Source organism: Chelonoidis abingdonii, chromosome 8, assembly GCF_003597395.2.
Source record: "Chelonoidis abingdonii isolate Lonesome George chromosome 8, CheloAbing_2.0, whole genome shotgun sequence".
NCBI lineage: Eukaryota > Metazoa > Chordata > Testudines > Testudinidae > Chelonoidis > Chelonoidis abingdonii.
This window is the reverse complement of record NC_133776.1, coordinates 43,438,751-43,452,427: the sequence shown is the minus strand read 5'-3', so window position 1 is coordinate 43,452,427 and position 13,677 is coordinate 43,438,751. Positions and strand designations below refer to the sequence as shown.

Genomic DNA, 13,677 nt, shown 5'->3' with positions numbered 1-13,677 from the left:
CTGATTGGTCCTCTGGTCAGGTGTTCCAGGTTCACTGTTTGTTAACCCCTTACAGGTAAAAGAGACATTAATCCTTAACTATCTGTTTATGACAGGCATAATAGTTACCTACCTCACAGGTGGGTTGTGAGGTTTAATTAGCTTCTTATAAACACAGATCCTTGGAATAAAAAGGCTCCCCAAAACTTCAGAGGCAGTTACAAGTAGTTGGGATTTACTGACAGAGGCTATTCTATGCACTTTGCATATTCAGCATAAACCACCACATTATAATTCCCATTTTCCACAGAAAAGGTTACTGAATTAAACAAAATAGACAGCCAAATCCTCAGCAGCTATAAACTGGCATAGCGCCACTTATCCTCAATCAGGCCAAGCAGGTTTACCAGCTGCGGATCTAATCCAGAATGAATATCTTTAGCACGATTTTTAAAATAAATATTTAAAAGCTGTTCTTTATTTAAAGAAAAAAAGTATAAATCAAAATTAACGTATATTAAAGCTCTCTAATTTGCCGAAACAGATTCTCTGTAATATATATGACATGACAATGCAGTTAACTTTCAGTCAATAAAAACCACATGGATTGAAATTTATTATAATAACGTTTCCTTCACTTAAATATACAGGTTGCTTATAAAACAATATGAAATCTAGATGCCACTCTTCATTCTAATGAAAACAATCATCTGCTTTTTATGGCATAGGAATCTGAACCAACAGAAGTAATGAAAATATAATGGCATCTTAAAGATGGCAAACATTATAAATTGCCAGAAATAATAGTCATTGACATTTTTAAAGTGTCCTTATTCACTAATGGATAACACTTCAAGGATATAATGGATTTCCAAACTAAACAAGAAACATCCCCAAGATATTTGGTATTTTTTGAGAGAAGGACTGAAGTTTAACAAACACCAGACTAAGGAGACTGCATAGAATATCAGAAGAAAAACAGAGCTAACTACTGAGGGGACATAGACATATTTTATGCAATAATAATGTTAGCTCTCTCTTTCCCTATTTGGAACAGTGATAATGGCAGCCAAAAACAATTAATATTCCATTATCCTAAATTAATGTTGTTCTTTAGTCTCTTGAGTATGAGTATACAGCAAATCCCAGGATTACAAAATCAAACCTTACCAGGAAATGATGTCCAACTGTGCAGTAAGAGGTCTCCACTCTTCAACTGTCCTTTAAAATCAAATACCATGGTATTTACCCAGGCTACAGGATAGTGCTGTTGAAGGAAAGACTTTATTGTTTAAATGGAACCTAACAATAAATCTGAAACTTTACAATGGTAAATGACATAAAACTAGAAAAATAAAGAGTAAAAAAAAAATTGTTCTAGACTAAGACTCTGATTCAGGAAAGCAATTCAGCACATGCTCAGCTTTCAGCATGTACCTAAGTCCCATTGTCTTTAGTTCAATAATGAAAGTTAAAGATGTGATTTTCTGGATCGGGTCTAGGAATAAAAAAAACAAAACAAAACAAAAAACCTATCCTGTTCAGAGCTCAAAAGAGGTGAATACAATTTAACAAATACTAATAATTTTTAAAGCTTCAGCTCACTTAAAAAGAGACATTGCCAACTACTTTAAGTTTATGGCCTTCTTCTGTGAGTGGGGAGGGCCAAAAGCTTTTACAAAACCCAATAAGAATATTCCCGTGTGTTGCGGAATGTACACAACCTTGGTCTGAGTACATGGATACCAAAAATTCAATAGTAAAATACAAAAAGTAAACAAAAATGATGTGAAATAAATTAGTTTTTTTTTAAAAAAATTACTTTTAATATAAGATGCCATTAATACACATGAAGACTTTAAAATGTGATTTTCACAATACCCCTTTATTTAAAAAAAAAATTTGCTAGAATAAAAAGGATAAAGAAAAATGAACACTAATAATTAACAAAAGGAGGGAAAATTATCCTTTTTTGTTTAAATAAGCTCCCTGAGACTAGACAGTTCATAAATAAGTTGCTTTTTTAACTGAGCACTACCTCAATTAAGGTCATCCATTTTTTTCATTTGTGTTTCAAATTTCCAAGGTGAGAAAATAAAATGCCTACAAATACACAGCTCAGTACATTAAGAGGTACATTACGGGAAAACAAATAAAAACATTACCACTTTTCCAGCTTTCCTGATGGTCTGATATTTCGAAGGATTAATGGTCTTGGTTGACTTTTTAGTTTTCATTTTATCCATCACAGCATAAACTGCAAAGCACAGCCTAGCCATTCTTGGCAAGTCACAGACATTGATTTCAAATTCCAATGTTTCATTCCAAACATGTTCACTTCTCCCAGATATTTCTGCACTTACAATTGGCTTACAAAGGAGTTCAGTTCCGTGGAAAAGACCAGCCCTGACATGAACCTGTAATAGAGGTGAGACAGAAAAGTATCCAAAAACATTCCAAGAAGCCAAGATTACTACTTAAAAACATAAGACCTGGTTGAAAAAGTTTTTCTTTGAAATGATTCTCTGATGAAAAAAAGCCCTTTTCATAAAATCAAACATTTCCATGGGAAAATTTCCTTTATGTCAGGAAAATCAAATTGACAGCTCCAATGTTGTTCTCCTAGAAGGCTCTTGTCATTTCATTTGAAACTGAAAAAAGCTTTCCCAGAGGGCTGCTGAGGCCAAGCACCAGCGCTCTTTGCATCACAGCTTCTCCAGTCCTGGAGATAGGGGAGGGGAAGGGAGGCTGAGCACTAGGGCTCTCTGTCTCGCTGTCAGGCTCTTATCAATTTCAAAAGTGAAACAGGCCTTCTAAGCAGACAACTGGGAAGCCAAAAACCATACCCATGAGAAATTTTGCATTTTGATGTTTTGTCCTGATTTAGAATTACATTTTTATTTCAAAAACCACCAGATTTTTTTTTGCAGGAAGTGATTTCCATATCCTGGCCAGGTCTATTAAAAACACAGAGTATTTATTAACCTAAAAGCATACACTGTACAGGAAACTAAATCAAATCTTGAAAAAAATTACTTCACTTTTGGTGTCTATTACTGTTGGTGCTCGCACATAACTCATGTTGGCAGAATAAGTATTAAACTGAACGTGTAGTGATAAAGTTATATGTATTTAACTATGTGAAGAAAAGTGCTGACAGTATTTTATAGCTGCTTCTTTTTTGAGCCTACAAAGAGGCAAGAGGATTGACTTCACTTCTTCCCTTTTAAATATTTACTGGAAAGGCATCGGGTCCAAAATACTACCCTTGTTTTCTATTTTCTACTTGAATTCAAGGTAAGCCTTTTCTTCTACACAAAGCCCACATGCTAAAGCAAAACAACTACAAAATCTGGATACAAAAAAGTAAACTCATGGTAGGGTGTTTTCCCCCTTTTTATTTTAAAAATCTTATAGATTCCCATTGAAACTGTTGCCTTGAAAATCCATTAGAAAAAAGCAAAAATATATATGTGGATTTACAATTCAGTTCTGGACAGAATTAAATGCATGGTAAGGGTAGTGATGACTTGGGTGAACTTCAAAAAGTTCAGATGCTTATCCAAATTATTCAGGTCTGTAAAACTGTGAAGGAAATCTTAAAGGCTCCCTGGTGAGATTTCTGACAATTCGTTATTTCCAGCCCAGAAAGAAATACCAGGATAACAGTCTCTCCCACAGTATTATGCCACTTCCTCTGCAGCAATTGCATGTAAACAGAAACAGAATTTTTAAATGAAACTTAAGTTAATCTAATTTTCTTGAACTTATAAACATTTTCTTTAGACTTTTGGTAAGACCATGTCTACAGGGACTATAGTGGCATAGCTAGGGCACCATAGCTATGCTGGCATAACCCAGTAGCATAGATGCAGCCTAAACCAACAGAACAAGGTTTTCTGTTGCTATAGGAACATCACCTCCCTCAGTGCTAGTAGCTAGGTCGACAGAAATGTTCTTCTGTCAATATACCTACGTCTACACTGAGGTCATGGCAACCTACATTTTAAGGGTAGATCAGGCCTCAGAGTTCAGACTGGTTCTTTATTTCACCTACTTAGATCTACAGCACTGAAAAGGAAATCTTAGAGCTGCCTGGTGAGATTTCTGGTAATTCTTTACTTCTAATCAGGAAAACAAATACCAGGTAAACATTCAATATGATCAGCCACAGAACTCCACTGTCCCAACTCAGACACATGGCAGGGGCTAGAGGAATTTGTATTGAGATGGTGTAACCCACGCACCTTCTGGGTGTGATGTTTTGTCCCATCTAGTGGCACCAAGACTACTTAAAGAGAGAGAAAGCGAGTCTGCTCTACAGCCTTTGCTAACAGCCAATTGGCTTTTAGCTCATGCTGAAGAGTCTTATGCACTAAGCTCCAGAGGTCCCCCACCAACGACCGGGGTCTGTCAGCGTTACAAGTGGGGACTCATCCGGGATTTCAACTGGGAAGTCTCTGAAGCCCGGGCTGCGTTTCCTCAGCTAGGGAAAGTATGTAACCCACACACCTTTTGGGTGTGGTGTTCTGTCCCATATAGTGGCACTGAGACCTCTTAAAGAGAGGGATAAATGAGTCTGCTTTACAGACTATTATTGTTGTGGCAGAGGCTCATGATTAAGTCCCTGTTCCTCTCTCGGGGTATGTCTACACAGAAAAGAAAAACCTGTATCTGGCCTGGGCCAGCTGACTTGGGCTTACGGACCTCAAGTCATGGGGCTCTCATTGCTGAGTAGAGTTCCGGCTTTATCTTCCAGGTGCTCAATAGCTTGGGCTTGTGTACCTAAAAGATCACCTAAAGCTCTGAGATGAGAACCATGGTCAATAAGCCAGCTCCTCAGCCACTATGGAACTTTGTACTATAAAGGCACAGTTCAACTGTGTAGGAGACTGCTTTCTCAGGGGCTCATTGGAAACTGTGGAATGAACTCCCACATTAATTAAGGACCTTTACAACCCACATCACCTTCCGTTCCAATTGCAAGCCTTCAATCTCACTTTCTCTCAAGACATAGGAAAATAAAACCTCAAACAAAACCTTACCAAAACCAAAACCCTGAACAGCACACACAATTTTCCTTTTAAGGTAGGGGTGGCCAAACTTTTTGACCCGAGGGCCACATCTGGGTGAGGAAATTGCATGTAGGGCTCTGGCAGGGGGTTGGGGTGCGGGAGGGAGTGCAGAGTGTCAGAGGTGGTATGGTGTGCAGGAAGGGGTTCAGGGAAAGGGGTTGGGGCAGAGGAGGGGTGTCGGGTACATAAGGGGGCTCAAGGGAGGGGGCAGAGTATGGGAGGGGTGTGGGGTGCAGCAGGAGCCTCAGGGCAGTAGGTTGGGGGGCAGCAGGGGTGTGAGGTGTGGCAGGGGTTCAGGGTGCAGGAGAGGTGCAGCAAGGGGCTCAGGGCAGGGAGGTGGGGAACAGGAGGGGTTTGGGCTCTGGCCCGGCGCCACTTACCTGGAGCAGCTCTGGGGTGGCCCTGTGCCGCTCCCGGAAGCGGCCAGCACCACGCCCCTGAAGTCCCTGGAAGATGGGGGGCAGAGGGCTCCATGTGCTGCTCTTGCCTGTGAGTACCACCCCCGAAGCTCCCACTGGCCACAGTTCCCCGTTCCCAGCCAATGTGAGCTTTGGGGGAGATACCCACAGGCAAGAGCATTGCGCAGAGCCCTCTGCAACCCCTCCTGCAGGGGCCGCAGGGACATGGAGTCCGCCGCTTCCTGGAGCGGCACGGGGCCCATGGTGCTATGGAGGTGGCAATCCCGCAGGCCGGATCCAAAGCCTTGAGGGGTCGGATCCAGCCCACGGGCCGTAGTTTGCCCACCTCTACTCTAGGGAGAAAGAGAACAAACCACATATGACAGATGATAGTGCACTATTGGAAAGCATTCAGATTCTACAGTGATAAGAGTTGTATAAGAATCTATAGAATAGAGTGGGGTCGTGAAACTAGTGTCAAAATCTCAGTGCAAATCCAGCCTAATCTAATTAAAGAACCGGAACTTCAAAGACAAAATTGAAATTTTAAAACCGTGGAAAAATCAAACAGAGGTTACAGCCTATAAGAGGAAGAAGATATTGACATTTGGTCAATAGAAATTATACCTGTGTCTTCTTTATTTTCTAGCATTTAAACTGAAGATATAGAATTGTACCCCAATTCTGTATTTGCGGAAGAGCCTGTCACAATTTGTTATATCAAAGTTGTGAAAAAACAAATAATCCAAAATTAGAGAAGTCAGATTTTTTCTATTTTTAAAATCTAGACTTCTGTTCAGCCTGCTCGCCATGAGTCAAATGTATTTTTAGCATGTTCAGAATAATTTAATCTAAACTTTGCAGTAAACTAGGTCATGAAAAAACAATGTAATAAAATACTGTGCATACATGCATGAATCAGCAACAGCTGAGCTAGTGGAACAGTAACACTAGCAAGCTCTTCCTCCTCCATGTCTGATAAGAAATGATGTAGGATCACTGTGGAATTATCAGAAAGTTCAGGGAGCATTCCGTTGTAACAAAAAGATCAAAATTTCAAGAGTATATTTCAAAATTTCAAGAGTATATTTCAGTCATTCATTAGAAGCAAAGAACCAGGAATATGGATCTATTTCAAGGCAACTTCGAAGCTGTTGTCATAGTATTTGTGTTCATGCCAAAATGAAGAAATGCCAGAAATTTCAAAATAGATCCTTACCTCTGAAGGTTCCCAGTCCAAGCCCCAAAGGTTCAGATAAGCATAGAAGCTTTGAGGGTTTTATTAGCACCATATCATCAAATCTTTTGAGATTTACTAATGACTCATTTTAAGAATGAAGAGATGAGAAGTTGGTTTTGCTTAAAGCTCCATAATTAAAATGTAGAAAGCGGTTTTCTGAAGTTTTCAGCCAAGTATGAGGTCTATGATACTTTATGAGGCACTATCGTGTGTATCTAAGTACATGAATGAAACTAAAATAAGTTTGAGAAGTTGGACAGTCAGTAGTTGTGAATTAGTTTTTAACAGAAACTATCTTGCTTTGGATAGAAAATTTCCTTTATGTTTGGCTCTAAAAAAATAAATAAATCTATATTTAAACTTAAAATGGAAGAAGAGCCAGAGACTGCATGATGTTGACAAGGGAATTTACTATTGATATTCATTGTACAAGTAAGCTGCTCAGATACTTAAGGCAGCTTACATTAACCTAACTCTACAGTGTAGACCAGGCCTCAGTATGATTATTCTTTATTTAATTGTCATCCAAATAAATTAGGAAAATTCATGCTGTTCTATTTCAGAGGCAAAGAGTTTGTAAGGTCTTTATGTAATTGTGTGGGACTATGCAATAAATTCCCATTTGTTAACTTGTGGTCTGTGATGTAGCCATCTACAGTTTTACTGGAACTGCTGTTGCAATTTTTGCTATGTTCAGCATGTTTAGAATATTAAAAACAGGATAGATTACACAGCAGTATGTGATCTAGACCCTTAGCTTTCATACAAGATACAGTTTAATCAGAGCTACATAAAACACTATATATCTAGTGTTGAATCAGAAGTGCATTCATATTTAATCTGCGCTCGTGTATAAGGCATACATGTCTATATCACAATAGCTTGATCTGAATGCATACCTTGTGTGTCACGATCACACCAAACATTAGAAAAAAAATTGCTGAAATCAGGGACAAATTAGACCCGGCACTAAAGCATGTCTCTTACTTTAGGCAGGTGGGTAGTGCAACTCGGACTATTCATGTGCATATTCTTAAAGCCCTTGCTGAACTGGAGCTTTTATGAGCTGACATTTACTAAACAGTTTGCAAATTAAAATGATCAGTCAGAAGAACATCTCCAGATACTAGGCTCTACATTACTTACTTTGGCAGTTTCTTCTGTGTTCAACTTATTACCCTTTAACAGCATAATCTTGAAAGGGTTGCTAATATCCCACACACTCTGAGTCAGCTGCTGCAAGTAAAACAGAAATGTGGAAGTCTTTTTTTAAATACAATTTAGTGATCTAGTATTTTACGTGTTAAATATTTTTGCAATATTCATGTATAAAGCTAAAAATGCATGATTAAATATTTAAACTAATTAATAAGAATTTAAAAAAATGAATGAATGAATGAAAATTCAGCTATCATAGCCACAAGACCATTTCAGATGTGCTGAGGGAGCAGGAGAGGAAATAACCCATGTAAACCACATCTTGGGACTAAAATATGCCTGCTGTGATGGCTGACAAATAAGAATAATAAATGTTACCTCCTTTAAGTTTCAAACCTATTCACCTCACATACATACAAGCTGTTTAAAAACAAAAACACAGAACTTTGCAGTAATTAACTACTGTATCACTGAACAAAGTCTCTCCTTGTTCCCAGGATTTACACATATATAAATTGCAATCACATTCTGAGGATAGCAGTTTAATTAACATAGACTGATAGCATTTAAAAAAAAAATCCAATTGTTAGACATGATATTAAGAATTAGTAAAAATATTTCAGAGTTTACTGAAGTGGCAGCACTGTGCAGCAAATCTGCATTAAGAAGCAGAGGCAAGACTGCAGCTGATGAAGAGCAGGCATGCAGTTGAAGCTGTGGACTCAGTCGTTCCCTCTTGTAACTTCTCCCCTGGTTAGTTACAGGTAATCACCTGCTCTTCTGGCTTGTAGTAAAAAGTAGTGACAGTAGTAGTGGAAAAGAGACATTAATTTGGAAAAGGGTAAAAGAATCAAAATGGAAAGGACAGGGTAAAGGCTACAAGGCCTCTTATCCTTGATGTAATATCTTGAACAATAGGAGACTCTTGGGAAAGAAGTATGAGAGGAAAAACATACATAAAGAAAAAAGTCATCAGTGGTGTGTCTTAAGTTATTTTTGTCAGTAAATGTTCTCCTTATCAACTTACAGTAACTGTTCGTGTTTTTTTTGGTGGCAGAGGAAGAGGAAGATTGGATGATTTTCGGTTTATGGCACCTTCTATGGCAATCATTTCCTGTTCACACATTTTCTTTATGCTGCAACACTCAACCAGTGTCAGGTGAGGAAGAATCCTGTTCATCACACACTTATGGATATACTGAAGCCAGACAGAAAATAGTTGTTACAAGCTGATACTTCCTCTTCTGATAAACCTGACATCTCTGTGATTTCTAAATACTATGTGATGTCACAAGCTATGTCAGACCCAAATTTGGAGCAATTAACTCCTGAAAATTATTGCATTTGAAAGGAAAAACTTCATAGAAAAAGAGTATTAGTTTAAGCACTAATGTGAAACTTCTCTAATTACCATGAGAGTCACAGAGAATGCACTTGAAGTGTATGTAATGAAACAGCAGCAGTGCAGATACACTATTGTTTTACAGGAAGAAAAAGAGCCTTTGGCATGAATTATTATTATAAATTTGAGAGGTACTGTCACCTGAGGAACAAAATAACCAAATAAAACTGATTTTATAGTTATATATATTTAAAATAATGGGCCAGATTCTCAGCTGATGTGAACTTGGATAGTTCCACTAAAGTCAGTGGAGCTTTACTGACTAACACCAGCTGAAAATTTGGCTAATTATGTCTAAAATTTAAAGTTGAGACAAACTGACCAAAAAATTGTCTAAGCTCATGACAACAATTCAATCTGAACTAGTGTGATTATGGAGAGAGGAAAAAAAAAAAAAAGCAGTCAGCCTTATTTTTAATATTCTAATGTTGTCCTTATTTTCTGAATCATGATATAATGCTAAATCGGCTCTAATAAGCAAGATAAAATATCTTTGTGTGGGAAATACATTCTACTTCTCAGCATGATAATCCTTGTGAAATTTTCTTTGACCACAAAAATAAATTATTGTTTCAACAACACTTCTAAAATAAATAACCCAGCTGTTCCAAAAGAATTAATTCCTCAACCAGAAGTTATTCCAGCATAATTGTGAATTAATTTTCCTTGTTTCCAGGCAAAACTCACTTTTGTCTTAAATTTAGAATTAAAAAAATTTCAATACCTGGAACTGAATTAATGGGTGGTCACCAAAAATATATTCCAGTCTTCCACTAATTTGCAACACATAGTCAGAAGGATCAACTTCGTCTTCCTTTCCATGGATAGTCAAACGTTTTCGGATTGCCAATTCATTCAACTTGACAGGATTTATGTTAGGAGACACTTGAAAACTAAATACATCCTAACAACATAAAAAAGAAAGACTATTTAACACTCAACTTTTCAGAAAAATGTATTAAAAGGAAAAATATAAAGTTTCATACCAGGCTGTACATAAGTGATAGTTTTCAGAAGCATCTAAGTGAATTAGGAGCCTAAATCACTTCCGTGCTTTTGACAATTTTGCTCAATATATTTCAAGTGGAGTGGGTATTAGTTGTATTGATAAATGTTGCAAAAGTATCTGTCATAGTTGGATTCATAACCTGATACAAGGCTTGTGTATAGGTTTTATTATTACTATTTTAAGTTATTTCATTTCTCTCAAGGAAAGGTTACTTCAGATATACAGATAACTTCATTTGGCATGTATCTAAGTTTCATATTTGCACTTTCCACAAAAAATGAAAAAAATTATGAAAATCTATGTTTAATATTATCATTAAGGCAACTATGGTTAATCTGTATTCAACTATTGTGAATGAAACAGTAACCCTCCTAGATGCTATGAGACAGTTATCTCCTAATCCTAGCTATCAAGACAACTTTCAAGAGCACGAAAGCTTAAGTAGAAATATTAGTCTACCAAAACTGAATACACAATCCACATTTTATTGTTTTCTATTTATGATTTTTATTTTTAAATTTTTACCACAAAGGGATCGATAATATGAGAACAATGTTTCTGGGAGCCCTTGACTTGCAGGCAAGCTCAAATAAGGAAAACATAAAACAAAGTCTATATTTGTAATATCTATCGGTTTTAAGCTTGTGAGTTTGAATGCTTTAAATCATAAAAATTACTTGCCGGTATATAACTATTGATTATCATTATTTGTCATGCAGCAGTGCCTAGTGGGTTCAACCAGGTCAAGACAAATAGGAAGTGACAGACCCCGCCCAAAAAGATTATAATCTAAGACCCAACACTGCATGTTCTTAATGGAACTGGTCACAGTGAATAAAGTTAAGCATGTACATAGGTCTTTGCAGGATTGGGACCAAAGGACTCAAACATGTAACTGCCTCTGCACAAGCTACCCATGAAGTCAGTTTCAGGATTATCGCCTAAATACAAGATGCAACAAGTGGGCAAAGCAACATAACACAGAGATATTTATCAAATTTTCCTGTAAGTAAAATCTTGCACAGAAAAATAAAAAAACAGGCAGGCAGTTAAAAAATTAGGCTATGCTAGCAGAATTATATTTCAAAAAAATATATTTTATTTTTTTGGGGCGAAGTGGCAGATACCTGATGAGATTATGTAAAGAATATTGGAAGAACCTGAATTTTTCAGTGAAACATTTTAGATTGATTTCAGAGATTATATGCATATTCCCCATGCTGTTCTAAACTATTTTTTGTTCTAAAAGCTAAAGTTATGTAGTTACTGTATCTAAATTAGTTTCTTTGAGACTACCACAGAGACAAGTTATGGTGAAATTAAAGAGTCTCAAAAAGGAGAAATATTTCTTCCATAGAAAACTTCCCTCTCTCCCTTTTCAACATATGTTATACAAGTTGATTTGTAACAACTCACACAGAATTTTCATTTAAAAAATACTCTAGAAAAATGTAATCACTCCAAAAGCAATTTACAAATGTACTGTGATCTAGCTTGCAATATTTTGTCTTGCCTCTTATTTATATATAGATTTCTTGGTAAAAAGCCAAGCCTCTCAAATGGAAAATTATAACCATAATAAACTTAAGTTAAAATCAATTCAACATTTTCTCAATTTTAGAATGTTATGGTCCACATCAGCCTCCCTTCCTACAGCTGTTGCCAGACCCCAGGGGCCTCTTTTGTCCCCTTACCCTCACCATAACTAATGTGAGGGAGCCATGGAGTGAAGCGATCTCTCCCCACAATTGCTGATACTGTATTACAGACTCTTATTTGCGGGGGGTATCTTTACATGTATTTAAACGTGTGAGAGAGGTGGTTTCTCTCTCGATCAAGGAGCCAGTTTGATTAATGTCATAGTTGGTTGATGTATTCTAGGCAGCTAATCTTGGAGATTATTAGATAATTATTTTGGGGATAACCCTTTTTGTAATTCCTCAGTTTGCTCTCTCTGGTTGAAAGGAGATGCCACTCTTCATTCTTTATTTTTTAATTCTCTTTTGATTATTGCTTTTATAAAACTAACAAAACACAAACAGAAACATCCATATAGCACTAATGTACCACAGAACTATTAATGGCTGTTGGAACCAAACTGGCATCAGAAATGGACTGGGAAGCAATGAAGGGACCACAAAACAAATTTGATGTGTTCACAGCAGCCTAAGCCATGGAGAAGGCAAGTAGCCACATTCTGCACTAGCTATAATTTTCACAGTGTTTTTGTAACAGCTTCAGATACAAAGAATTACAGCAAACTAATCTGGAAGTGACAAATGCATGAGCCTCTGGAGCCAGGCCTTTGTTGGGAAGGTACGAGAGAAAATTCATATTAAGCTGGACTTGGAAGAATGTTGTTATTGTTGTTTTGTCATTGATTATCCAGCCTCAACTATGTAGTCAGGATTATTCTTTTTCACCAGATCAGCAAAGTTCTTCTTTACTGTTTCCAATCAATCTCTTTTCAATCAATCAGAGAGATTTCATTAGTATCAAGTTTAAAATCAGAACAGTTGATTTAAGAGCATGAATAGCTAAGAATTGGGTCAAAATTTGCACCATATGTACTCAATGGTTCTGAGAATTCTCTTTTAAAATCAGCCATCCTGATTCATTCTAGTGCTGTAAAAATAAAGGGAGCCAGACTCTAAGAAGTCATTCCTTCAGAGAACATTTAGGTACAAATGGGAAACAAATTCTATAAAATGCCTGGGGATTCAAATCTCAGACAAATCACGAAAAGCTCTACAATTTAAATGTCACTACTTCAACAAAAAGATCTGGCTTGCTGGAGGAAGCATGCAATCATGAAAAGCTCTACAATTTAAATGTCACTACTTCAACAAAAAGATCTGGAGTGCTGGAGGAAGTATGCAATTTCTTGGCTGGGCAGAACAGTCAGAGTCAAAATGAATATTTTGCCAATGTTCTCTCTTGTTTCAAACTCATTCTAGTGATCATCCCAGAAAAAACCCTAGCAGGAACACAGAGAATGTTGTTAGAATTAATATGGAATAAGAAAAGACTACAAGTGAGCGCAGATACTTTGTACAGAACTACTCGAACAGAATGGAGACTCGCTAATCCAAATATTCTGTAGTATTATTAAATCAAATCAAAGCGGTAGTGGAGAGCTCTAGCCCAGCCAAACACTGGGTTATAGAACAACTGTGGCAATGTAAACACTGCTAGGCTACCATGGATCGATAAAATATTATGCTTTCCAGAAATTTATACGCATCCTTTAGCAAAGGCTACTCTATGGATTTGGGATAGAACTAGGGATAGTCTTTCCCCTTACCAAATGACACTCATTTTCAAAAACTCTAGATCTTAACCTAATCACAAACCACGCTTTAAAATGGGAGAGATAGAATACAAATAGTTGTTCACCTATTCAGTAAGAAACTTTT

At 37.0% G+C, this 13,677-nt stretch overlaps 1 protein-coding gene across 4 annotated transcripts in view; it reads right to left on the bottom strand.

The window, feature by feature from the left end:
• Positions 1–13,677, bottom strand: part of PIK3CB (phosphatidylinositol-4,5-bisphosphate 3-kinase catalytic subunit beta) — a 225,015-nt gene that overhangs the window by 67,899 nt on the left and 143,439 nt on the right. For all 4 annotated transcript variants that reach the window (XM_032771148.1, XM_032771156.1, XM_032771139.2 and 1 more), the window contains 5 exons: positions 9,977–10,156; positions 8,878–9,048; positions 7,839–7,928; positions 2,145–2,396; positions 1,150–1,246 (listed from right to left, as the gene is read on the bottom strand). In XM_032771148.1, coding sequence (XP_032627039.1) covers positions 1,150–1,246; positions 2,145–2,396; positions 7,839–7,928; positions 8,878–9,048; positions 9,977–10,156 — 790 coding nt within the window. The remainder of the gene's footprint in view (positions 1–1,149; positions 1,247–2,144; positions 2,397–7,838; positions 7,929–8,877; positions 9,049–9,976; positions 10,157–13,677) is intronic.